Source organism: Saccostrea cucullata, unplaced genomic scaffold (assembly GCF_032062105.1).
Source record: "Saccostrea cucullata isolate Sc308-1 unplaced genomic scaffold, CSIRO_AGI_Scuc_v1 ctg141, whole genome shotgun sequence".
NCBI classification, from domain to species: Eukaryota; Metazoa; Mollusca; class Bivalvia; order Ostreida; family Ostreidae; genus Saccostrea; species Saccostrea cuccullata.
Genome location: NW_026940735.1, coordinates 591,158 through 619,020, shown reverse-complemented (window position 1 = coordinate 619,020; position 27,863 = coordinate 591,158). Strand labels below are relative to the sequence as shown.

The window sequence follows — 27,863 nt, the reverse complement described above, 5'->3', positions numbered from 1 at the left end:
TCAGACAAATAAATAAACAAGCTAAAATTCTTCAAGTTTTTATCTATTTGTTAACTGGTTAGATCTCGATTAAAATTCAGGCAGGGTAAATCCTGAGAAATAAGGACGTACATATCGCCATGTGCATGCTTGCATCAACCATCTTTCGCCATGTATGCAAGCAACCATATCAACACAGCCGAAGTTATTTGTCTGACATAAATAATCATGTACATGTCATACTTAGCTTATGTTTCAACTGATGACACTGACATATCTAAAATTCTGAAGATTATAATATTACTAGATGTGATAAAGGACAGCCCCCTCCCCCTACGATATAGAACCCTGGCCCTTTTTCGACTTTTTTTCTCGTAAATAATCTTTCATTGACATACATGTATTTGTGATAAGATCTATACCAACAAATCGAAAAATTACATAAATCAAACGTTTTAGAAAATCTACCTGGTGCATTTTATATATAAAAATACAGTGGAGTGGAAATTTTTTATAAAATTTAGTTTACGGAAATTTTATGATTTGATCTGATAAGATAAATTATACCACAAGTGTGTCATCCATATATAATTTATGTGAAAAAAGTCTAAAAGGCCTGGGGTCTATGTGGGGGTGTTCCTGTCCTCAAGCACCTGTGGGAGTAACTGCAAAATTTGAAGGTTCTTTCATTTTTCAACTCGCATGGAGACTTACAAAACACACCTTTTTAATAAAAAGCAAATTTTATGTTACTTTTTTGTCTTAAGAAGATGAGAGCCATTTTTTTCGTAAAGGACTAATACTATTTACTAGAAATGAAACTATTTTACCGACATTCAAAATGCAAAGTTTCAATACTCTCAAATAATGCATTGTTTCTATTGTTAATTAATATATCTTAATAGCTTTTTTCAGTTTTTTTTTCTTATGATTTTAAAATGCCCTTCATTTAAAAAATTATCGATGATATCCTTGAAAATTTTTACTTTAGGATGATGAAAATTTTCAAATTTTGTACAGTTCAGTATTGCCGTCGGGATCGACAAATACGAGTTTCTTTGGCGGAAAATTCAAAATATCGGGAAAATAAAGTCGCGCAAAAAAAGATGTAAAAACCATTTAACATGAAATTTTATTACATAATTATGCAAATTATATGCAAATAGAGTTCATGACGTCATGCATAATTTATGCAAATTAGGGTCAATTTAAGGTCAGTCACGTGACCACATACGTCATTTCAGCCATCCGCCATAGTGTGTGGAATATAATGGATAGAGGGAAATAGCGTATTGGCGGATCTTGGACATTAACATCAGCTGTAAGTTTTCCCCCCTGTTTTTCGTGATAATCCATTTAAATCTCGATCAAAATTTTTTCAACACCTCCGCTAAAGATTTGTTTTGTGCTGGTATCATGCGAAATCCCGTATTTAGCGCCATTTTGTGAATCTGTACAAGTGATCCCCCGTTTAAACCCGAAATAAATGATGCATGTCCGAAAAGATGTGTTGATTTATGCAATTATGATTTATTTGTATTTTTCATTCATCTTTGTTTCATACTTTTCAAAGTTTTAACATACTGCTGGTGTTGTCAAAAACCGGCGAATAGAGTGACGTCCCTTGTGTGTTATTTACAAGATAAAATGTGAAACCTTGTCACGATGAAATGTTTTTATCATTTACTTAACCATATAATTGGAGGATTATAAATGTAGATTTTTTTATTTTTGCTAATAAAACACGCTTATATTCTCAATGTAATCACAATTAGATATAAATGAGGTCTAAAATGACAGCTTGCTCGTGTTGCATGCTGGCAGGTAACTGTTAAGTTGTTTAAGCATTGGATTCATATTTTTGGATGTCTTCCATCCTATAACACACCTGGCCCTGCCGACAAATTGAATACCATGTGTTGGTGTGGAATGATAATATGTGGGCTCGGCCAGGTGTGTTATAGGACTGAAGACATCCAAAAATATGAATTCAATGCTTATATTTACATTCTCTAATTTTCTTTCTTCATAATTGCTTATTTTGTTAATCTTTTATGTGAATTTAGTGCCCCTCAAAACTGGTGTGGTTAATAAAGACGTAAGAGCCATTTGTGATTTGTGCCGCTAAATGACATTGCAAAGTTAAATATTAACGCAAACAAACATTGCGAGGAAAAAAGTGACAAATTAATTTTAAATGCATATTTGTAGTATACTTATGATAATTGAGAAGGATTATAATTTTTAATTAAATTGAGTCAAAACATTGTACGTTTCGGTGTTCATAGATTATAGAAAATGCATATAGTTCCAACTGTATATTCTACCATAGTTAAATTGAAAAGGTTTCCCAGTGTGTTTAAGAGCTAGATTTGAATGTCGTGGATTTCTAATGGATTTTATACAGGAAATTACACTGAATGTAAATATGGGTTTTAACATGCATTGACTGGTACCTTATCTTATATTATAACATTGTCTCTTTCAGATGTCTTCTAGAAGGTAACATAAATTTATGTCAAATTTTTGTTAATTTCCCTGTAAAGATATTCAGATTATTTTATCTTTATTATAAACCAAAAAAAAACAAAAAAAAAACAACAACAACCTTAAGGTTCAAATTGACATCAATCTGATTGTAAAGAAAAAAAATTCAACTGTCATTTATCAATTGATGAAATGTTTGCTAAATGTGAGTTGGTAGAATATTTGTTTGTTTTTTTTTTATTTGAGGAAACCATCAAATGCAAAACGAGCGGACTCAGAGGAAAAGACTGACACAAATGGCACTGCAGATTCCGATGGCGAGCTGGATTACTTGCCAGAAGGTCAGAGGTCATGACTGTGGTTTTGAATGTTTACCTTATTATAATTCCACTGAATTGACCAGTTTTATTAAGATTTAGACCTCGATGTCCATGTATACTCATAAATGATGCAAACAGTACATGCAAAATAATGTCTATCAATGATCCCAATGCCTCTCTTGATAAATGGCTTTGGGATAGGGCTATATTCCTTGATCTGAATGCTAACAGATTTTTTCTATTCCAATTTTGGCCAGGGATAAAATGAAATGGAATGAGAAGGAACATGTTATATTAGCAGCATGTTAATATTGATAAAATTATCATTGAAAATAATGTACGTGTTAACTCTATCGCTTATGTTAAAGTATACTTCTTTTTGGCTCCATCTCTTACCCACTGCTTTTGTTAAATTATCTACTGTTTTTCGACAAAATCCATATTTGGTTTGCTTTGGTAGCAATTCTTTCATTTGTTTGCTATATGTTGATAAAGTGTACATTTGTACCATTTGGCAAATCTCGGATGATTCCGTCACCTTCATCAAACCTCGGCTGTACCAGGAAACTTGATATGGTTATTATCTCAACCTTTTTGATACGGCTGCCTATTTACTGCCTAGGGAAAACGTAATGCTTTGAAAAACGGTAATAAGCATCTGACGCAATAAAAATCTTCAGAAGCAGTATAAAGGCAACACTTATAAATAACCCTTACCAAGAAACATGCATTTAGTATTTTTTAAATAATCAAGTGTTTGTGAATAGATTGAATTCAGTCCACTGTGACTGTACACATATTAGATAGGGTGCAGCCATATTGTCTATAAAGTAGCTCTGGTTCAATGGTACTTTACATGATACAGCCAAGGTTAAATGCTGTACAAATCGGCCGAGGTGTGCTGAGTTCATTTGTACATCTTTCTGTATGCCTTTAACACTTAAAAATACCCATCTCTTTTCTGTAACTCCTATACCAATTTAGTAAAATTTAATGATACTTTTCAAGAATCTTTATTACATTGTGAATATCAAATGCACTGATGAGTGGATTTGTTTGCAATCTGTGTTTGAAAAATAAAGAAAAGTATACAATACATGGTCCATTAATTTGCACTCACAAATCTGTGCAATAGCCAATCATATTGCCTGCACATATTAATTAAATACTACAATATCTCGGCCAGTTTGCCCATGAGTAAAACACTAGAGTACCTCTGGGTATTTGATAGAAAACTTAAAAAAACATACATTTTTATTAGGAACTGTTGTTGTCAAACCTGAACCTGTTGGAAAGAGAGGAACATTTTCTGGACCTGAATTCCGTTCAAAGAAGAAAGAAAAGAAAGAGCCAAGTACAGGTTGTTATTATAGTCAAATTTGCCATGGTATTCTCTGAGTTCTGAAAGATATTTACTTTTACCTTCATCAAATAATATTAAGTTTAAAACTTGTCTGCTGCTATGAAATCCATCACCAGTTTTTATCTTGAAAGAATCATTATGACTTTCTATACACATATAAATCTTAGGAATACACTGTATATGCATTGAAATGCATCGTGTTCGAATAACTGAATATGATGTACTTTCCACAGATTTCAATTCTGCAAGTGCCAACCTAGGTAGAGTATCTTGTACCGCATGTGGAGAACAGGTCAACACCAATAAGTCTGGTAGTGTCAGGAAGCATCCGCAGCTTAAGGTCTTAGTTTGTAAGGTACAGCTGACAAAATTACTTGTCATTACTTGTCTTTATGCTGCTTTTGTTGCTTAATGGCCAAGTAAAATATACAGGTGTCATCACTTTTAAACAATCAAAGTTTATGCCCATATTCTGATTAGTGTTGTTACGATAGTCGCCGAAAAATCGTCGCTGAGGACAGACAGAATGTTGTCGACAATCAATAGAAAATTTTAAGATCGATATTCACTTCTTTTTTTTCCAAAATGTATTATTTTAAACAAAATGGTTTACCTTTGAACTTTATCAAAAGACATTACTCTATTTCTCAGAATGGGACCCGTAGCTGGGTGTTTTTTTCCCCTGCCAAATCTGTATTTGATCAATCGGCTGATTCAAATTTTACCGAGAACTTTAATTGTAACTTTATTTGAGATATAGGTTTGAAATGAAAATATGTATTGGGCAAGATAAAGCTGAATCCCAATATGAATTTCCATTTCACACTGTGGGTGATTATGTATTGGGTCCCAAATAACTTTATTAGAAAAATTATAGGGTTTCATGTGGTCTACCGGGTATTTCATGCCAGTCAATATTCTTTGAATTTGAAGCAGAGTAAATTTTGTTTTTTAAGCTAATGTAAGGTATATTTTACATATAATTTTATTAAAAGTTATCAAATAATAAAACATCATAAAAAGATAAAAGTGTTTAGACATTATTTGGTAGATTGGTATTTTAATATATACTGGTAGTTCAATTTATGTATTGAGAAAGAAATAAAGAGTATGTACACATTGTACTAATATTTCTCTGTATTTGCAGAGTTGCTACAAGTACCACACGAGTGGTCCGATCTCCCGGGATGAGGATGGACTGGATGAACAGTGTAGGTGGTGCAGTGAGGGAGGGAATCTGTTTGGCTGCGATTTCTGTCACAACGCTTTCTGCAAGGCTTGCATCATTAGGAACTTGGGAAGATCTGAAATCAGCAATGTTACAGAAGGAGGTAGTATTAGAATGTGTCACTATAAAGGAAATCAAGCACATGTATGCCCACAAGTGGATAATATATTTTAATTAGGATTGTCACGGGTACCCGAAATGATCTAGAACTGTAGAACAATTAATTCGGATTGGGTTCGGTTCTGTTTTTCTGGAATTCGGTTTGGTTCCGATTTGTACAATAGAGTAGGTTTTACCTAATAATGGCGTCTAAAACGAGATTTGTTTGTACATTGCCATTATAATGTGTTTTAAATAATTTGGTACAATTGTTTTCTAGTCAGGAAACTATTTTAAACTAATCATTATGTTGCTATTTCTTAGATTAAATGAAAAATCTTTTTTTTTTGTTGAATATAATTCAAATCATGAGCTTTTATTAGCTCACCTGAGCTGAAAGCTCAAGTGAGCTTTTCTGATTGTAAACTTTTCACATTTTCGACTTCTTCTCAAGAACCGCTACCCAAACTTGCCAAAAGTATCCTTGGGTGAAGGGGATTCCCAAATGAACCACGCCCTGTACATATTTTAAAAATCTTCTTCTCAAGAACCACTGTGCCAGGAAAGATTTATGGGAAAACATCCTCAGGTAGTGTAGATTCAAGTTTGTTCAAATCATGACCCCGGGGGGTAGGGCGGGGCCAAAATGGCCGACCAAAGTTTTACATTGAAATATATAGGAAAATTCTTTAAAAATCTTCTTCTCAAGAATGACAAAGCCATAATTCATCATATTTATATGGAAGCATGCTCAGGTAGTGTAGATTCAAGTTTGTTCAAATCATGACCCCCGGGGGTAGGGCGGGGCCAAAATGGCCGACCAAAGTTTTACATAGAAATATATAGGAAAATTCTTTTAAAATCTTCTTCTCAAGAATGACAAAGCCATAATTCATCGTATTTATATGGAATCATTCTCAGATAGCGAAGATTCAAATTTGTTCAAGTCGTGACCCCCGGGGGTAGGGCGGGGCCAAAATGGCCGACCAAAGTTTTACATAGAAATATATAGGAAAATTCTTTAAAAATCTTCTTCTCAAGAATGACAAAGCCATAATTCATCATATTTATATGGAAGCATGCTCAGGTAGTGTAGATTCAAGTTTGTTCAAATCATGACCCCGGGGGGTATGGCCGATTTTACATTGAAATATATAGGAAAATTCTTTAAAAATCTTCTTCTCAAGAATTAATTCATCATATTTATATGGAAGCATGCTCAGGTAGTGTAGATTCAAGTTTGTTCAAATCATGACCCCCGGGGGTAGGGCGGGGCCAAAATGGCCGACCAAAGTTTTACATAGAAATATATAGGAAAATTCAATCTTCTTCTCAAGTATGACAAAGCCATAATTCATCGTATTTATATGGAATCATTTTAGCGAATTCAATTTGTTCAAGTACATATATATAGTTCTTTAAAAATCTTCTTCTCAAGAATGACAAAGCCATAATTCATCATATTTATATGGAAACTAGGTAGTGTAGATTTTTGTTCAAATCATGAATCATTTTATAGAAATATATAGGAAAATTCTAAAATTTCTTCTCAAGATTCAAAACCATGAAAAGTCAAACTTTTTTTTTGTTCTTTAAAAATCATTTTCTAAAAAATAGCAAATATAATTCAAAACTTACATAAAAAACCATTTTCTACTTTTCCTACTTTTAGCTTTTATTGTTACTTTGTATACCCGAACCCAAAAAACCCGAAACCGAACCTAAAAAAATTGGAACCGACCTGACCCGAAAAATTTTGGAACCGACAGCCCTAATTTCAATATAATTTTACTCTACGTACATGTATTTGAGCTTATTTGCTGCTAGATGTAATTGATTTAATGCTGTTAGTCAAAACAGAAAACATCATTATTTAAAGCGCTGTTTTATTCAAAGGTAAAGACTGGAAATGTTATGTATGTGATAACACTAAACTAAAACCTTTGCTGGCGGAATGTCAAAAAGTCTTGAACTACATGGAGGCAGAGGACAAAAAAGCGAAGGAGAAAATGAAACAGGCGACCACCCCAAAGTCGAATGATGCCAAAAAGTCGAGCGATTCCACCAAATCAAATGATGCTAAGAAGTCCTCTGATTCTAAGAAGGAGGCTACAGAATCCAAGTCAGAAAATAAAGCCAGTAAGTCCACAGATAGCAAGCAGCTTCTGAAGGTATTAAGTACTGGGAACGCCTCTAATCGATCCTCATCGCCTAGTGAATTCCAGAAAGCTATTCTTACCAAGCCACATGCTGGCACTACAATCAACACAGAGAAAATTGTGGTAGATCCTATGACTGGTAGGTCAACCAAATTTGAGATGGTGTATCCCAATGCTAATATTGTACAGACTCAGTATAAGTCTTATGCTCGTCCAGTGCAACCCAAGCCGGCCAGCCTTCCCACTGATGGCGTGTCTTTGCCATTCACTGGACTTCTGCCAGGAAATGTGCATAGTGTCATATCCAATATACTTTCAATGACAGAAAATCTTCAACAGCTTTTGAGAAACATACAGGAGAATGTTATAGAAGAGTCAAATCTAGACAAGTTGCCCTTTGAAATTTCTCTCAGAACATTGAGTCAACAGCAGATAGAAGCTAGACTTTCAGCTGGAACTTGTGTAAAAAAAGCTGTGAACTTGTTCTTGCAAGAAATGGCAATGAAGACTTCTGCTGCAGGAGTAAAAGCGATGACTCTAAGTCAGAAAGCATCTCAATCTTCACTTGCCCCTGCCTTGTTAGCGGGTAGTCCTCTGGACAGAAATGGTGGTGCTATGAATATAGATACTCCTCACAAATTTGATAAACCAGGGGGAGAGAACTCACCCTTAGTCACTAGTACGCCTAAACCCAAATCTTCAGATGATGATTCAGATGTCATTGTGCTCAGTCCTTCTCCCAAGAAAACAGTTAATCTCACAACTGACAAATCAGAAGCTTGTTCTAGTGTGCAGGATGATAATGATGTAACTGTAGTGAGTGAAAATGATAAAGCTGCAAAAGAACTGTTGAAAGACGCTGCTGAGGAGATAGGGGATGAGGATAATGACTCGGATAATGATAAAGATGAATCCAGTGTAAAGGAAAGGGGAAAAGATGACAAAGAGAATGAGAGTATAATTTCAGAAAATGAAGAATCTAGTGAAAAGAAAGGGAAGAAAAAAGCAAAAAGCTTAGTGGTAAAATTAGGAAATCTGTCGAAATCTAAAGACAAAAAGGACAACTCTGGTCAAGATAAAGATGAGAAAGAAAAAGTATCCTCTACCACAAAGGACGACGAAGAGGAAGAAAGTTCAAATTCATCCAGGAAAACCAGAAGTAAGAAAAATGATGAAACGGACTCGGAGGAAAAAGAGTGCAAGCCGGTCAGAAAAACAAGAAGTAGGTCACAGAATTCAGAGAGTGATTCAAACTCCAGTCAGTCTAGAGGGAAAACTTCACCTAAAAAGAAGGAAAGTAATGATAAATCCAAAACTAGCGAAGATAAGAAGAATAAGAAGGAGGACTCGAGCTCTAAAAAGACAAAATCAGACAAAGACAAAAAGAGTGATAGTAAAGTAAAATCGGAGGATGATGATGTAGATAAGGAAGAAAAAGTTAAGAGCATGAAGGACTCAGATGAGGAAGATAGTGACAGCAGTGATACTGAGGAGGAAAGTGATTCCAGTGAAGATGAAGATTTTGTCACCTCCAAATCCCGACGTTCTTCTAGAAGGCTGAAGAAATCAGGTAAACATATTTCTGCTTTGATCATAAAAATATGGTCTTTATGAAAATACAATATATTTTAATGTATCAACATTTTAATATACTTGTATCTTAATGTTAACAGGGCTATGACAATTTTAATTAATCTGCCTCATAGCATGTTGCATTTATTCAAAATTCACGTTAATTAAAATGAAATTAATATCCTTATTAAAAGGATTTAATGAATCAGTTGAGAAAAAAGATGAATACATTTAAATATTAGTCAGCTAGAAAGTAATAAAAGTATTAAAGTAAATGTAAAATAATTCTAGTGTGTCTTTAGGGACCTATTTGTATGCCTTCATGTATGTGTTCACATAAAGACCTTAAAGAATAGAGATAAAAATTAAACAGAGAAAGCCTCTTTCTCTAATAAAAAAAAGGTTAATAAAATACATGCATATTGATACTTGATTGCTTAACAGGTCCTTTGTCTGATTTTAAAGTGTAAATACTGATGTTACTTAACGTTTATGTATTTTCTTTTCTCAGCTAAAAAGCTTGACAAAAAGAAAAAGACTGAAGATGATTCCTCAGATTTTGATTCAGACTTGGAAAAAGATATTGAAAAATTATCCAAGAATCCTACTAAATCATCAAAATCTCGCACAACAAAGAGCAGTTCAAAATCAGAGAAGTCAACCAAAAAAGCAAAAGAATCTGGTAAAATTGAGATGAATTTTATTGATAGAGTTTTTAAAAAAGTATTAAAATTTGTATGTTTAAAATAAAATCTTTATTGTAGAGAAGGAGAAGAAAACTGATAAAAAGAAAGAAAAGAAGAAAGGGGCTGTCAGCTCTAGTGATGATGATGATGATAAAACAGAGGAAGATGACGACAACACCGAAATTGATGAGCCAGAGGGAGAAATTGACATGGTAAATCAATATTAAATTATTAGTGAAGTGGAAGAAAATACATGGTTGCATCTGGTCTGCAATGTTGTGAATAATAGTGCTGAAACAATTTGAAAAAGACATTTTCGACGGGGAAATTTTCTTATAAATGTTTTTATTAATTTGATAGTATTAATGCCTCTTTTAAGGATTGCTCTGCTAATGCACAAGCAAAAGAAGACTTGTTAAAAGAAATGGAAGAGGAGGAGGCGGACGAGGATAACAATCAGGACAGCAGTGATTCAGGTATCACCAGTACTCCTGACTCACTGGGGGAAACTGTTATTGCTATCTGTATTTTTTTCAGTAATACAAGTCACATTCAAAATGTATAAAGTTTGAAACATAATCAACCAAGTATTTTTGAAGGAGAATGAGATACATATTTCTTTTGTTTTCTGTTTGTAATTCAGTATATGGCACATTAATTGTCTTTTTGTTGATAAGCCTTTGTATATACAGTGATTGATACAATGAGCCTTATTTGCAGAGGTCATAATCACACCAAGAAAGAAGAGGAGTGTAGTGAAGAAAGCTAAGTACACTATTGACTCAGACAGTGGCACAGAGGAAGACATGCCCAAGAAAAAGAAGAAACGAGATGAGCTGCTTGATGCAAAGCTGTCAAGTAGTGACTCTGATGTTGTCTCCAAAAAGAAAAGGTATTTCAGTTGAATAAATACATGTACCTTGTCATTACGTAGGAGGATACAAGTAAAAACATGTATAATAAGGGTTATCAACAAGTAAGTGGGTCTCAACGAAAGATACAATTATCAAATACATGTACTAAATGCAGTATTAGAGGATTTGAGAAAAGTGTAAAACTATTCATAATTTATTCACTCTTGTCTATTTACTAAAGCACATTCTGCTTGGTCACTCAGATGTTCATTTATCATGATTAACATGTTGGGATTATCATTATGTCTGTAGCTACAAAATTGAAATAGATCAAGTTATAAAACACATCTTGTGAATAAAAGGACTTAAATATTATTAATTAATTGTACATGTAGTAAGAAGAGGAAAGCCAAGTCCTCCAGCGATGACACAACGGAGACGGATAGTGAGGAGGAATTTATTGCACTGGGAAAGAAGAAGAAGGGGAAGGATGTTAAGAAGAAAGCTGGGACAGGAAAGGCCAGGAAGAGGAGGAGGATCAAGGCTCCCAGCAGTTCTGATGATGACGAGGAGGCCATCAGTGAAGACGAAGATGAGGAGGTTAGTTTACAGCGAGGACTGTGACAAAGAACTGGTGCTGTTTCTTTATTACATGAATAAATACTAGTAAATACTTTGTGATCATTAGTGGTGTTAAATCATAATCCACCTTCGGTATCATGAAAAAGTTCAATGATTGAGCTGTATGCAAGTTAAATTATGATGTTTGTTTACAATTTATGTTATATTGAGAACAATTTTATGGATTTACTTGAAATACAATGTCTTTTTAGGGTGCAAGCAAATCTGAAGATGAAGGGGATCCAAATACACCAAAAAGGCTAAAGAGGAAAAAAATCAGAAAAATAAAATCAGAGAAGAAATTGACCTCTGAGACTAAGTCTGCTGCTAAAGCTGAGGAGGAAAGAAGGAAAAGGATAGCAGAGAAACAGAAAATAGTAAGTCTACCTGTGGATTGAGCAGATATTTTGATTCTGCACAATTATAAAAGTACTGTAGAGTATAAAATAAATATGCATTATTTCTTTTGAATATTTTTCCCTCTGCAGTTGAATATTATGCAAAAAAACTGCATTGATGAATAAGGTTATCACTATCAAAATTTTGAAAGTCCTTGCTCTCTTTAAAAATCTCTTGAATCTCTTCTCAGGTGTTCTCAAGTGAACGTTTAGGTCCTTGGGCCTCATATTACTTATTAAAGATAAAGGCATTGGAATAGTATAAATAGCTTTGAATGTGCCCAATATTCAGTTTTTGGTTATCTTTGTAAATGAAACATAATTGTTATATTTAGTTCAATGGAATTGTTCAAGAAGTGGATGAGTCTTCTCCAACCAAGTGCCCTATAACTAGGCAGCTTGTCCTGGACTTTGAAGAAGAGACCAAGAAACCACTCATAGAAGTGGATAAAGGACTAGTTGTTAAACTGAAACCTCATCAGGTTGAAGGTAACACTTCAAAATATATTTATTATACGCCCGTCTTAAGACGGGACGTATTATGTTATAGGCTTCATGTCCGTCCGTCCGTCCGTCTGTCCAGCTGTCCGTCTGTCCGTCTGTCCATTCCTGTCCGGCTCATAACTTGAATACTATTAGGCCTAAGATTATGAAACTTTGTCAACTTATACTTCTTGGGTAGACGGTGTGTCGCGCACAAAAAGTAGGTCGCTGTGACCTTTGATAAAGATGCTATAGCCAAATATGGAAAAATCCTGTCCGGCTCATAACTAGAAAACTATTAGACCTAGAGCTTTCAAACTTGGCAAACGTATACATCTAAAGTAGAAGGTGTGTCGCGGCCTATTTCAAGGTCACTGTGACCTTTAATTAAAGTGAATTTTTTTAAAAAACTAAGTCTTTTAAATTCTAAATTTCATAATCCTAAAAAATGTAAAAATATAGTTGTATGCTTATTAAAAAATGTTAAATTAAGTAAAAACTTATTTTTTCATTATATACTTTACAGCAATCTGTAACAGTGCCCATGGGACATGCCCATAAGCCCATGGGACAAACTGAATTCCTCTCAAAGCATAAACATTTGTGGTCAAGAAGAATTTTGATAGCAGAAATTTGCATGTCAAATTAGAGAGAAATTAATGAGTTTATTGTCAGGAGCTAAGAGCATCTCTAGATTTGATGCAGATGTTATCTTAATTTATCTCTTGGGAGTTGGGCAAAAAGAAATGGCCTCATAGTTGCTTGTGCTAATTAAGAGTTCTTGATGGGTAGTCCAGATAAAGATTTTCAATTGATGTAATGTAATTAAAACAAATTGATGTTTTAGAGTATGATTAAAACTAAATTAGTATTGTATAATATGATTAAAACTAATTATATATGTGTTCACTGAAAAAAAAAATTATATTTCAATTTTTATATATTTTGCAACAAAGATGCTATAGCAAAATATGGAAAAATCCTGTCTGGCTCATAACTAGAAAACTATTAGACCTAGAGCTTTCAAACTTGGCAAAAGTATACATCTAAAGTAGAAGGTGTGTCACGGCCTATTTCAAGGTCACTGTGACCTTTAATTAAAGTGAATTTAAAAAAAAAACTGTGTCTTTAAAATTCTAAATTTTATAATCCTAAAAAATGTAAAAATATAGTTGTATCCTTATTAAAAACGTTAAATTAAGTAAAAACTTATTTTTTCATTATATACTTTACAGCAATCTGTAACAAATGTTTATGCTTTGAGAGGAATTCAGTTTGTCCCATGGGCTTAATTATCAAGCACTGGTTAAGAAGAATTTTGATAGCAGAAATTTGCATGTCAAATTAGAGAGAAATTAATGATTTTATTGTCAGGAGCTAAGAGCATCTCTAGATCTGATGCAGCTGTTGTCTTAATTTATCTCATGGGAGTTGGGCAGAAAGATGCTTGTGTTAATTAAGAGTTCTTGATGGCTAGTCCAGATAAAGATCTTTCAATTGATGTTCTAGTGTATGATTAAAACTAAATTAGTATTGTATAATATGATTAAAACTAATTATACATGTGTTCATTGAAAAAAAAAAAAATTATATTTCAATTTTTATATATTTGTGACAAATTGCAGTCATGTCTCACTAGTATTATTTGTTATAATCAATCCCTACACTGTAAGTCTCTTAGAGATGTATAATAAGAAATGGAAATTAGATAATTGAAATCTGTGTCAATCTGTTAATCAAGGCTACCTGATTTTCTTGCATCCTAACCAATGTATGATTATTGAACAATATTTGACGGGCGTATCATGCTGTGGCGGGGCACTTTATTGATTTTTTACTAAATGATGTCAGTGTTACATCTCAGTATCAGAAATATTACAAAATATTTTTGATTTTATACACAGCTTTGGTTGTTCACACCAATTTGTGTCTCGATTGATCCTGAAAAATAAATTTTTAGATTTGAAAATAATATTACTAAAGTGTTCTTATTAACATCAGTGATTGTTAGAAATGACCTTGTGATCTTAAAAATTTCTTAAACAATTCATTGCTATTAATTTTTTCAGCTGTACAGTTTGTCTGGGATTGTACATTTGAATCATTAAAAAGGTCCAAAACAGAGGAAGGTTCTGGCTGCATTTTAGCTCACTGCATGGGTCTAGGAAAAACATTGTCAGTAAGTAACTATTGAGAATGCATGTTTGTATTTATAAGGGGAATGATATGTTTGTTGGCATACTGTACATATTTGGCGTAGACAGTAAAAATGTGATTCCATGTAGAAATAAAGTAGAATTGCATGATAAAGTTCAATGTAAAATTCAAGACAAATACCCCTCCCCCTTCCCTTTCACCTTTGTTAAATTATTTATTCTGATTAAAAAAGACAAATATATTCTCTATGGTGAATCAAAGAAAATCACAACTCAGTACTTAAGTTTAAATGTAAGTCTTGTAAAAAGTGTCTCTATCTGATTTGTATAGGAGCTTGCTACTTATTACTATGAAAATTGTAAGAATCTGAAAATTAATTTAAAAAAAAAATGCTATAGCATCTTTAATAAGGTACAGCATTTCCTCTTATTGTCTGCTTATTTTTAAGGTATCCAGCATGTAGAACATCTTATGTCTTTACATTTACAAATTTATTTTCAGCTTATAACATACATTCATACGATGCTTACTAACAGCAAGAAGACGAATGTCCACACTTGTGTAGTAGTGGCACCCCTGAATACTGTCCTTAATTGGCAGTATGAGTTTGAAATGTGGCAGGAGTTCACCAAAAAGGAAGTAGATGTAAGAATTACATTTAGTTCAACTTATAATGATATTTAATTTATATCTAGTTTTCATATCCATGGTTGTCAAATAATAATCAAGACAAGTAATTTATAAAACATGAAAAAGCTATGAATAGAATCCCATGATTTGTAGCTAGAGATGAGTTTCTATCCTGTAGCTAAGATTTGATATCACTGATTTAACTAGAAAGCTATTTACGTGTACTAGGTTTTAAGATGTATATATGTACATGCCATGAAAGAACCAAGTAAAAAAATGTTATCCCAAAAATTAATTGGCTCATGAAACAGTCAGTGTATTTTTTCCTACAGTAAATAACATCATGCAGTAGCAAAGAGCATCTTAAGAATTTTTCAAATGTACATGTATTTTAAAGGTGTATGAGATGTCTTCAGTGAAGGTGAATGCAGATCGTGCTGCTCTGCTGAAGAATTGGCACCGAGATGGAGGAGTACTTATCCTGGGCTACGACATGCTGAGGAACCTGTCCCAGGGCAAACACTGCAGAAGCAAGAACATGAAGAAAGTCTTTCACGATACTCTGGTGGACCCAGGTATGTGGCACTGAACATAAGAAATTTTATGTATCTTTCAGGAAACGTTTTTCATGATTTCTTGATCTTAATTGATCAATCTCATTATGATTTAGATAATAAAATCTACCCATCTTGTGTATCAATTTTTCGTGAACTGTGCATATCATGTACTGTATCTTGTTTACTGTACAGTTTCCTATTTTCAAGACTGATTAATTGAATTCAGGAATTAAATGTGATGAAATTGACTGCCAGTTTCTCTCTTTCTGTTTAAAAATGTTTTTTTAGTAATTAAAAGATATAAAATAAAAAAAGTGAGTTCGTCTAAACAGTATCATATCTTGTTAGGACTGACTTGAAATTAATGAAGTATGAAATTTAAGTATATGATAGGACTTACGCAATGGCAGCTTACTAGTTTGAAAGATTTACTTCAATGACACTGCTTTAATCATTTGGACACCTCAGTGTGGTCATGTTTCACACTGGCTCAGAGATCAGGATTTCTTACGATCCTCAGCTTTTTAGCTCACCTGAGCCGAAGGCTCAAGTGAGCTTTTCTGATCACATTTTGTCCGTCGTCCATCTGTCTGTCCGTCCGTCTAGTGTCTAGCTGTCCGTCTGTAAACTTTTCACATTTTCGACTTCTTCTCAAGAACCACTGGGCCAATTTTGACCAAACTTGGTACAAAGCATCCTTGGGTGAAGGGGAATTTAAATTGTTAAAATAAAGGGCCAAGTCCCCTCACAAGGGGAGATAATCAAGAAATGACAAAAATAGGGTGGGGTCATTAAAAAATCTTCTTCTCAAGAACCACTGGGCCAGAAAAGCTGAAACTTGTGTTGAAGCATCCTGGGGTAGTGTAGATTCTAAATTGTTCAAGTCATGACCCCCGGGGGTAGGGTGGGGCCACAATGGGGAATCAAAGTTTTACATAGAAATATATAGGAAAATTCTTTGAAAATCTTCTTCTCAAGAACCACTGTGCCAGAAAAGCTGAAACTTATGTGGAAGCATCCTGGGGTAGTGTAGTTTCTAAATTGTTCAAATCATGACCCCCGGGGGTAGGGCAGGGCCACAAAGGGGAATCAAAGTTTTACATAGAAATATATAGGAAAAATCTTTGAAAATCTTCTTCTCAAGAACCACTGGGCAAGAAAAGCTGAAACTTGTGTGGAAGCATCCTGGGGTAGTGTAGATTCTAAATTGTTCAAATCATGACCCCCGGGGGTAGGGCGGGGCCACAATGGGGAATCAAAGTTTTACATAGAAATATATAGGAAAAATCTTTGAAAATCTTCTTCTCAAGAACCACTGGGCCAGAAAAGCTGAAACTTGTGTGGAAGCATCCTGGGGTAGTGTAGATTCTAAATTGTTCAAATCATGACCCCCGGGGGTAGGGCGGGGCCACAATGGGGAATTTAAGTTTTACATAGAAATATATAGGAAAATTCTTTGAAAATCTTCTTCTCAAGAACCCCTGGGCCAGAAAAGCTGAAACTTATGTGGAAGCATCCTAGGGTAGTGTAGATTCTAAATTGTTCAAATCTTGACCCCCGGGGGTAGGGCGGGGCAACAATGGGGAATTTAAGTTTTACCAAAATCAATGGGGAATCAAAGTTTTACATAGAAATATATAGGAAAAATCTTTGAAAATCTTCTTCTCAAGAACCACTGGGCCAGAAAAGCTGAAATTTATGTGCACATCGAAGCATCCTGGGGTATTGTAGATTTTAAAATGTCTAAGTCATGATCAGTGGGGTAGGTATGTATTAATATGTAATAAAAGGGGGAAATCTGGTAAAGAACAGAATGGTCAAAGCTTCTCAGGTGAGCGATGTGGCCCATGGGCCTCTTGTTTCTTTTATAACTTCTGAGGTCATCTAGCGTGATATTTTAATTATTACTTATCTTAAACAGGACCTGATTTAGTGATATGTGATGAAGGCCATATTCTGAAAAATGACCAGTCTGCAATCTCTATAGCCATGAACCAGATCAAGTCCCGACGAAGAGTGGTGCTAACTGGAACGCCATTACAGAATAATCTCATGGAATGTAAGTACAAGTGACTCTACAGGTGACTGGTGTTTGATATTGCATAAACAAAAATAATAGAATTTAGATGTGATCAATAGACATGTAAATGTACTTCAGTGGTTTTAGATAAATTTTTTTAGTCAAACATAATAAATGTACAAAACTTACAAAGGGAAGATATTATAGACTTCCTTACTTACATGTAGATTGTATGATTGATGTGAGAGCTAGTGTTACACTATTGTATTACATACAACTTTACTGTTCATAATTTTGCATTGTGGATTTAAAATGTAGAAAAAGGTATGAACTTTGATTGTGAGATTAAATAAAAATAAAATCATTTTATATTTTTGTATTTTACAAGATTTATCAGCCATTCATTATCAAAACTGATTTATTTTTCTGACTTTCAGATCATTGCATGGTTGACTTTGTGAAGCCGAATCTGCTGGGAACAAGTAAAGAATTTCGTAACAGATTTGTAAATCCTATCACTAACGGCCAGTGTGCCGACTCCACAGCCCACGATGTGAAGATCATGAAAAGACGAGCCCATATCCTCCATGAAAAGCTTAATGGTTGTGTACAGGTAGAGACATTGTATTTTTTAAATATTTATGGTTTTAGGGTAACATATAATTGTATGTTTAAAGTTATACCGCTAAAACATTGCTGAAGGAGGCAAAGCAAGATCAGCAATGGTTTTCAAGGGATAACAATTTCACATTACTCTAAATAAATATGTATAAAAATGATTTACTGAATTGATTTAATATTTCAAGTAATTGTTATGAATTGTTTCCTAAAGGGTTGAATCTGTGAAAAGTACACTTGTAAAACTGCATCTTTTCAACCAATACCTTTGGAAAATCCATAGGCAAAAAATTTTACTGATCTTTTTTTTGTATTTCTTCAGAAATTATCAAGAATCTTGAAATAATATTCATAAAATTTGTAGGACTGCTCCCCTTATGTAGATTTGTTCTTTATGCTTTACAGAGAAAAGACTACAGCTCACTAACGAAGTATTTACCTCCCAAACATGAGTATGTGATAGCTGTCCGTTTGTCTCCAGTCCAGATTCGTCTGTATGAGAAATATTTGGAATTAGCTGGGTTTGGTACAGACAGCGCCCCCAAAGCTAACCGTGGAGCAAGGCTCTTCTCCGATTACCAGGCTCTGATGCGAATCTGGACTCATCCTTGGGTTTTGAAAATGGATGAAATTCGCCAGGCTGATAGGGTAAATGGTTTATGATGATACATTAACATAAAAATGAAGTTAATATTTGAAACAAAGGATGAATCCCTTGTCATCTTATTCTCAAATCAGTACATACGTAGTTTATAAACTTGTTACTGTAGAACTCTTTGCAAATTTTCATACAGTCACATCCTAATAAATATATTTTAACTGGTAAAGTCAAACACCAAGTAACATTTAACTTAGATCTTTGATAAACGTTCATGTAGAATAGAAAAGGAGACAGAAAAAAAATGAAAGAGGTTTGAAAGTATTTCCCGAGATCAATTTCGTTTTATTTTGGTCAGGGTATTTCTAAAACAAAAGTTTATGTGGTGAATGCATGTGATCAGTTTGTGTTCATTTCATAGTATTTTGTTGTTTGTGTTGCACATGCAGAAAATGTATTATTGTTGAAGTTATATAGTTTTTCTGAAAATGATAAACTATTTAATTCATATGATTCTCTATGTACATCTGGAACAAAAATTTTGAATTAATTTATTTGTAGATTATTGAAAATAAATGTTAGATGATAGCAAATTCAAATTTTTCATGCATAGAATAAGACATTCAATGATTGAAAATGTATAATACTACATGGATTAGCTGCTACCTGCAAGGACATCAAATAATTACCAAAAATCATGTCTAAAAAGCCTCCCTTTTTAGAGACTGATGATTTGATCATTTTATGAGGTGAGCTTTATCTATGTTTATAGAGACTGTTTGATGATGAGTCGGATTTCGTGGATGATTCCGATGGTAATGATAGTGATGGCAGCAAATCGACAGACAGCACGGACTCGTCTACCCCCTCAGAGGTTTCTCTGAAGTCTGATATATCAGACGGGGGACGCAAAACTCGCAGTTCTAAGAAAAAGAAGAAAGATTCTGATTCTGATGACGATTCAGACTCAGATGCACAGTAAGTACAAGTAACGATTAAGTGATGATTAAGTTTTGCAAAATTATTTAGCAAAGAATTTTGATCAGTATTTGACTTGTGTATATGTGTACATGTTCTAATTATGGCACAGTAAATAAGTGTAGTTGTAGGTTTATGGTTAGTGTACATTTTAGTGATTTTTTTAGGAAGAAAGGTGAAGTTGTGAAGAAGTGGACAACAAGAAGGCAAAGAGGAGATATCAGTATGCAGATTTTTCTCTGATTCATTTTCTTGAAATTGTATGTCATATACCAATGTACACTATGTAAGATTTCCTTTAGTAGACTGCCTTAACTCACTTTTTGAAAATACATATATGAAATGAGTGAATCAAGTAAATTTTTTAATCCATTTGTATTTTTAGCAGTGTTCATCAGTTTTACAAAGCGCAACTTGATTTTTATATGGATATTTTATAATTTTTATTTTGACTAAATAAACATTTGAACTGTAGGTGATCCAGAGGAAGACACGGGACCTCAGCCTGTATCTAACGAATGGTGGGCGGAGTACGTCAATCCAGAAGACGAGGATAAACTAGAACTCAGTGGAAAACTAGTCCTACTGTTTGAGATTCTGAGGATGAGTGAAGAAATAGGAGATAAAGTGTAAGACACTCCTCAATCTTATCAACTGCTTCAGTGTTTTACCTAAGAACCGGCTTACGGCCAAATTAACGGTTTCAATTGATAAAAATGCCACTAAGAACTCAAAAATTGATATAAGTTTGACAGAGATTCTGTTCGTAAACATTAACCTTTAGCTTGTAACAATTGATCTTCAACCCTTTACTTAGAAATGAAGGGAAACCTTTTGATTAAAAGTAGACAAACAAGTTGTTAATTGGGAGAGTTGATTGAACCAAATGTTTTTATGATGTTTATGTAGGTACATTGCAATTTAAATTTCTTGTAAGTTAAGGCTCTTGCTCTTTATTTACAGGTTAGTCTTCAGTCAGAGTTTGCTCTCATTAGATTTAATAGAACACTTCCTGGAGCAAGTAGATCAGAAAACCAGAGATGATGGAAAGCCTGACAAAGACAACAAAGATAAGGACAGCAAAGATAAAGACAACAAAGATAAGGACAACAAAGATAAGGACAACAAAGGAAGTGATAAGAAGTCAGAGGAGGACAAAAAGAAGGAGAATCAGAATGAAGTAAGAATAAACCTAACAATGTTATATATTTATTGACTGGGTTCGAGGGCAACATGAGTTTTGTCTGACCCAAGAACCAACTGGGTTTTTTTAAAGTATAGATTATTATAAGAACAAGATTTGGAAAGTATAACAGCATGTTTTACTGCTAAGAACATGGCAACACTTGAACAGCATTCGTGTATGATCTTCCTTTTAATTTAACAAAATGTTGTTAAAAAATCAAGAAATGGCATTGGATGATAATTTACCCATATCTATATGTACAGTATATAAATTAGATTAAATATACTTCATATTTGTATGCTGACTACTGATAATTTTTGAAAACCCATCTAAATCTGTTATACCTTGTACACCTACTATAGGATGAAGCTTTTGGGAAGCATTGGACACTCGGTGAAGACTACTTCAGAATGGACGGCTCCCATAGTGCTCAGGCCAGGAAAAACATGGCTGAAAAGTTCAATGACCCAGAAAATTATCAGTAAGAATCTTGGCTATATTGTAACACATTCATTTATTGGATTGAGAATGCAGGAGATGTTAAAAAAGTGAACTAAAATAATGAGCATGAATGAAAAGATATAGTTTAAATTTTATTCAAATCAATGAAAAGACAATTGAAGTTGATTAATGCCTGGTGAAAATTCTACTGATTTTCCTGTATATTTCAGATGCCGGCTGTTTTTGATCTCCACTAAGGCGGGAGGCCTAGGAATTAACTTGGTAGCTGCTAACAGAGTCATTATTTTTGACGCCTCTTGGAATCCTTCCCATGATGTGCAGTCCATTTTTAGAGTGTATCGATTTGGACAAGTTAAACCAGTCTATGTTTACAGATTTCTTGCTCAGGTATAGCTGAGTTTAGTTTGGAAAATGAATTTCACGGTCAAAACAATATGTAGAGTGCATGATGAATTTTGATCAGAGATGAAATTCCTACAAAAAATGTTATGTCTAAGACACTTTTTGTATGGCACTAGCTAAATCATCTTGTTCAGTGTTTGGAATCTATACTCTGACAGTTGGGATTCTCTAGAATAAAGATTGATTTACATGTAGCAGTGATACTGATAATGAATTTACAGGGTACTATGGAAGAGAAGATCTATGAACGTCAGGTAACCAAGCAGTCCTTGTCCCAGAGAGTGGTAGATGAGCATCAGATAGACCGACATTTCAATGCCAATGAACTCGCTGAGCTATATACATTCAGACCAGACAGGCTAGATGATCCTAATAGAGTAGAAAAGACACCAATGCTGCCTAAGGTAATTGTGCTTATACATGTTCATGTAATTACTATATAAAGTGAAAGGGGTATTCCAAAACTTTGACGGCATATGATCTACCATTCCATAGATCCTTTACAGGGTTGTATTGTTCTTGGGTGTCTTAAAAGACCCATTGGCCTCTTGTTACATGTATTCCTCAGTAGAATGTTTTGGTTATGTTTTCCTTTTGTAACCAGAGGAATTATTTTGTGACTTGGATTAAAAAAAAGGTGCTAGAGAAAAAGGGTTATTTACTTTCAGGACTTTATGCTTGCTGAACTGATGAAGTCACAGAAAGACTGGTTTGTCAATTATCACGAGCATGATTCCCTGCTGGAGAACAAGATAGAGGAAATCCTGGATGAAGATGAGAGAAAGGCTGCCTGGGAGGAGTATGAGAATGAGAGGAAGGGAGTTATACAAATGAGGCAGAACTTCATGGGTAAACAGCATTAACTTCATGTTATACGGCAGTAATAATATTGTAACACTTGCATGTATTTTATGCCTTGATGATTTAATGATAGACATACATTATATTATTCTTAATTTTAATTTGTAGAAGTTACTTTTACTTTTATTTATGATTTATTACATTCACATGCTATTGGAAATCAATCTAATTTAAGTTATATCTTTCATCTTGCTCTTCGAAATTGATTTGTCGTCTTTCACGAGCAACAAATCAATTTACGAAGAATGAGATGAAAGGTCTAATTTTAATTAGATTGCATAGTAATAAGGTTAAAATATGGGTAAAAATGTTAACAAGTTTTATTTCACTTGGTCTTGAGTTCATTTTATAAATATATACACACGTTTAAATTTATAGCAAACATGCCAAATATTGGTTTCAACAACATGCTACATCAAATGCAGCAGCAGTCCCAGTATGGAATGACTCCTATGTATAACCAGGGATTCAACATGCAGGCCTTTACACAACAGAACCTTCTACAGCTCGTACAGGACATGAAACAAAGGGTAAATAGTGATAGCGCATCAACCGTGTACATTTTATAGCTCACTTGAGCTGAGGGCCATAGTGAGCTAAAAGTTTTCTGATTAAAAGGACTTTATTGCACATTGATCATTGATAATTTGCCTGGAAAATATTAAATGCAGGTCTTGTTATATCCTATACTTTGATAGAATATGAAAAATGATAATTCATTAAAATATAAGTTACTAGGCAACTAGCAAGTTTGCACTTCATAAAAAAAAACTGAGTAAAATCTGCGTATTTTTGTCTATTTAAAATTTTTTATGGAAAATCTTTTCAGTTTTTGACAGTGACAAAACTTTTCCAAATCAATGTGCATTTTAGCGCACCTGAGAATTGTGGTACATCCTGATGATTTCTGTTTCCTGTTTTGTTTGTAGTACCCACACCTACCACAGGAGCAGCTGACACAACAAGTACAAACAGTCATCAGACAAATGGTTTCACGACAAATTGCAGCTCAACAAGAGGTCCAGAAAAGACAGGTATGAATCTTATAGTGTGTTACTCTACTAGACTTAATACATGTGAATGTTTAGAATTGTAAAGCATACCTGTCATATTACTGTGATGAATAAGAGGGAGATTCGGATCTCAAAAGAGTTAGCATTGCCTGTGGCATTTTACCTTTTGAATTTGAAAAGATATCAATATTTTGGCTGGTGCAGTTGTTAATATCAATCAGGGCAAAGTACATGTACCAGGTATTGACAGAATTTGAAATGACTGGCTATAGTTAGTGTGGTTTAGGTGTAACTTTTGTTGATGTAGAATTTTTAAGAGAACTGAACAAAAATAATACAGCTTTTAAAGAAAATTACAAGCAAAAATACATGATACCCAGGGTATCTGTTTAATACATGTCATGTTGCTATTACAGATGGAACAAAAAGAGATGCAGCATCAGCGGGAGTTACAGAGAATTCAGGACCAGATTCGACAGCAACAGATGCAGCTGATGCAGGCTACTATGGCAGGGGCCAGACAGGGAATGGGACCAGGAACATCGGGGCCTCAAGCGGGGACTTCTACAATGCAGTCCTTGTTAAGTCAGCCTGCCAATGCTAATCGACTTCAGCAGATGAGGGAGGCTAGGAAATAACAGCCTCTCATTCTCTACTGAAGTCTGATGGGATTTTTATTTCTTTGTTTTCATACTGGACATGGTACATGTATAATAATACATTGATGTGCATGGAAGGCATCTTTGTGTTGGAACTGTGACTTAATTAGTCTTAGTAAACATTTAAATCATCTTTTGTTAAAACTTTACATGAGGGTGCAATCTTCGAGATAAATTTTAATGGATGTATACATGTATATCTTTATTGTTGGGAAAGTTTCCAAGGTGAAATTTACACAATGTGTACATGTATAGTTACTGAACTGAATGACCTTTTCATGAGAGACATACAGGTGAGCTTATTTGGCAAATGCCAAACTGTATTTTAATTCACTGTTGTGATGTTACTCATAATATTAATTATGAATGTGAGCAAGTTGTATTTATATTTTGAAAAAGAGGTGTGTATTTTGTAGAAAGTTTCTTCATAGGCCCATTAATTTGCAGTATGTAGTTTCTAAGATTTGCACATTCCTTTTTTTTGGAAATTATTTTTTTATCCATTAAAGCTAAAGATTTTAACTGACTGCAACAGATGGTTTGATTTGATAAGAATTTTTAATCAGTTTTTATTGTGTAATACATGTACCATATTAACCTTTTTTTTGATAATGTAATTCTGACTTGATCTTAGTATATTAATATAAACATCTATATAGATTTCATCTCATTCATCGGAAAAATATCACTGTTTGGGTTTTAATTATAATGATTTTTTTTTGCTTAACAATCCATGCAATCATTAATTACATGTAGATGTACAATAAGCCAGATTTTACAGGATAATGACAATTATAATTAAGTGGAAGATAGCATTCTTGTTTTTATTTTAGCCTCACTTGTCAGAGACCAGTAGTAAAGTGTATGTTAACCATCTGTTCATAATCAATTCAAAATACTTCTTCAGTTCTGGTCCATTTTCAACAACACTTGGTACAAGCAAGTAGACTTCTCTAAAATACATAGTTCTTTTTATTGAGATTTGATTTAGATTAACATGATTTCAATTTTTACTGTTAATGGGATAATACACTGGAATTCATTTCAAACATTACTCCTATGTTTTTTGGTCTGAATTAAAACCAAGAAAAACTTGTTTCACAAGGAAATTATGGTAAACCAACATGTAATTCTTATTCATTGATGTTGCCATTGCTTTTTAGTTTCAAGTCCTGTATGCTTTTTCTTTCTTTATTAAAAAAAAAACAAGTCATTCAAAGTATAAATTATCATAGACGTTTTCTTTCAGATTGAAATTGTGTGTGTTAGGCTCTGGAATCGTTATTGAAAAGGAATTTCACTATAATTCAAATTGCAGTTATGTGTAAAACATTTAATTATAATGAATAAAATTTCAAGAGAAACTTGACCTTTTAGTTTGTTATCTCTAGACTTGGCTCAAGGACACTATATTTTTGTCCAGTAGAAAAAAGATGAGTAAAAACACTTTGGCTTTAAATGTGATTGTTCTGTGGATGCAGTGAAATAAATCCACACATGATTGTGATCTCTGTTGCATTGCTTATGCTGAATACATGTACCTATATCCCAGTCAATTTAAACCAATATAATTTTTTGATATGACTGAATAATTCCTATCTTGCTCATTGACATTGAAGGAAAAATACTACATTGAGACCTCACAGCGTCATACAAGGACCTTCCACTTTTTTAAAAAGTAATTTCCCCCCATATAACACTGTATAACCAGAATATTTTTTTTTGTAATATTTTAAGTGAAATAGATATTTAAAAAATCCAAATTAACAAGTAATGTTGCTTTTGTTAAACTGCGTTTAAGGACATACGCAAGGTACCTTACCTACTGATAATTTTTCAAGATACAGTCAAACCTGTTTTAAGAGGCCACTCGTGGGAGAATGACAAATTGGCCACATAAGACAGGTGGCCACTTATTCCAGGTTTTAATGCAATGAACAAAAAATTGCGACCACAGTTGTGTATATAATTTATTTTAACACGTATCCAAATCCAATTTCAAAACATTTAAAAAGTTAAAAATTTTTAATCAAATGAAATCCCTTTTACATTTAATTTAATATGAATTTCTGAAAGAAGTCTGTTATTGTTTTTTTTTTTTTTTTGTTTGCGTTGGTAATTTAATTTTTACAGCCATAGAATTTACATCACAGGAAATCATAAAATGTTCTATAATAACTTAGCATTTCCCTGATACTGTGTAAATTTTTTTTTTTTTAGTTTTTCTAGATATATATTTATTTATTTAACATAAAAGATTAAAACGTGAGACTGACCGTTTGACTTGATAACCTCAGGCGAAATTGAATTGTAATTAATGTAGTCTATTGAGTTTATGTCATGAAAATATTCAACAACTTACTTTGTATATTAAGAACATCAATAAAGATCTTTTAACAATAAATCATTTAATCATATTAATTAAATAATTAAATCCTGACAGAATTCAAATTACACCTGCAATTATTGGTCATTAACAGCTGTTCATGTTTGGCTTCGTATGAGGATGCGAGGTCACATGACAGACAGAAGTCATGTGACAAAACAGACAAAACGGTCGCTGAAAACAGGCATGTTGAGCAAACGGGACTTAAAAACACTGGCCACTGGCCGCGTTAGACAGGTGGCCGCTTAAATGAGTTAAAATATAGTGAAAAAATGAACGGGCGGGATTGAAACTGGCCGCTCATGGGAAGTGGCCGCTGATTAAAGGTGGCCGTAACAGCAGGTGCGACTGTATTCTAAATTAAAAGTTATAATACCATTACATGTTCTTAGACAAAAAATCAGCATTTGTTACCAGGGGTTTTGAAAAGATATCAAATTGAGAAAATTTTTGCATTATTCAAAGAGAAATGTACAAAAATTACAAAACATAAATTCCAGTTGTTCAAATGCATATATAGACATTAAAAGTATTGCACACAGGTCCTTCATTTAGTGGAACTCTTCAGCTTCAGGGAAGAACCCAATAAACAAGAAATTTTCTTGGTATTGCTAAATGAGTTTGAATTAATCATTCATAGAATCATATAACAAAACAATTAAAGCTTGGTGGGGGGAGGGGGTCAGTCAACACTATGAGTTAGTCACATTAGAGTAGAATATATTCATCATCAGAGAACACGGTTAATCATGTTAATATTGTATTCCTCACTGGCTAAATCATCTTATTGGCTGAAAAACAGCAATATTACTGTTGAATGGAAAGAACATTTAATAACATAAGACAACAGATACTGTCTTGACGCCCTCTATGTACAAGGTCCAAATCGGTCTATTTTGTTTCAAAATTTAAGAGAAGGTGGCCTTACTGACAAGTGGTGTATAAAACATTTATAAATGTACACGGCTCCTTTTCTTCTATTTAACAGCAAAACTTCAGAGTACTAAAGATTACTTGCTGGGTAGTTTATGAATTTAATCTTGCTTTATGATTATTTAAACAGAATAAATATAGATATTTGTGAAAG

At 33.6% G+C, this 27,863-nt stretch overlaps 1 protein-coding gene across 1 annotated transcript; it reads left to right on the top strand.

Moving 5' to 3' along the window:
• Positions 1-1,274: 1,274 nt before the first annotated feature.
• On the top strand, positions 1,275-25,759 carry LOC134256067 (transcriptional regulator ATRX-like). Its single transcript, XM_062738665.1, has 31 exons — positions 1,275-1,300; positions 2,468-2,481; positions 2,713-2,807; positions 4,048-4,146; positions 4,383-4,504; positions 5,297-5,480; positions 7,373-9,205; positions 9,719-9,889; positions 9,972-10,105; positions 10,273-10,369; positions 10,614-10,785; positions 11,143-11,347; positions 11,581-11,745; positions 12,102-12,255; positions 14,319-14,428; positions 14,908-15,051; positions 15,434-15,611; positions 17,515-17,652; positions 18,051-18,226; positions 18,637-18,879; positions 19,602-19,807; positions 19,975-20,030; positions 20,283-20,436; positions 20,771-20,987; positions 21,356-21,474; positions 21,665-21,842; positions 22,079-22,261; positions 22,526-22,706; positions 23,097-23,248; positions 23,648-23,752; positions 24,148-25,759. The coding sequence occupies exons 2-31, from the start codon at positions 2,468-2,470 to the stop codon at positions 24,367-24,369; spliced, it is 6,207 nt and encodes a 2,068-aa protein (XP_062594649.1). The 5' UTR covers positions 1,275-1,300; the 3' UTR covers positions 24,370-25,759.
• Positions 25,760-27,863: the final 2,104 nt, after the last annotated feature.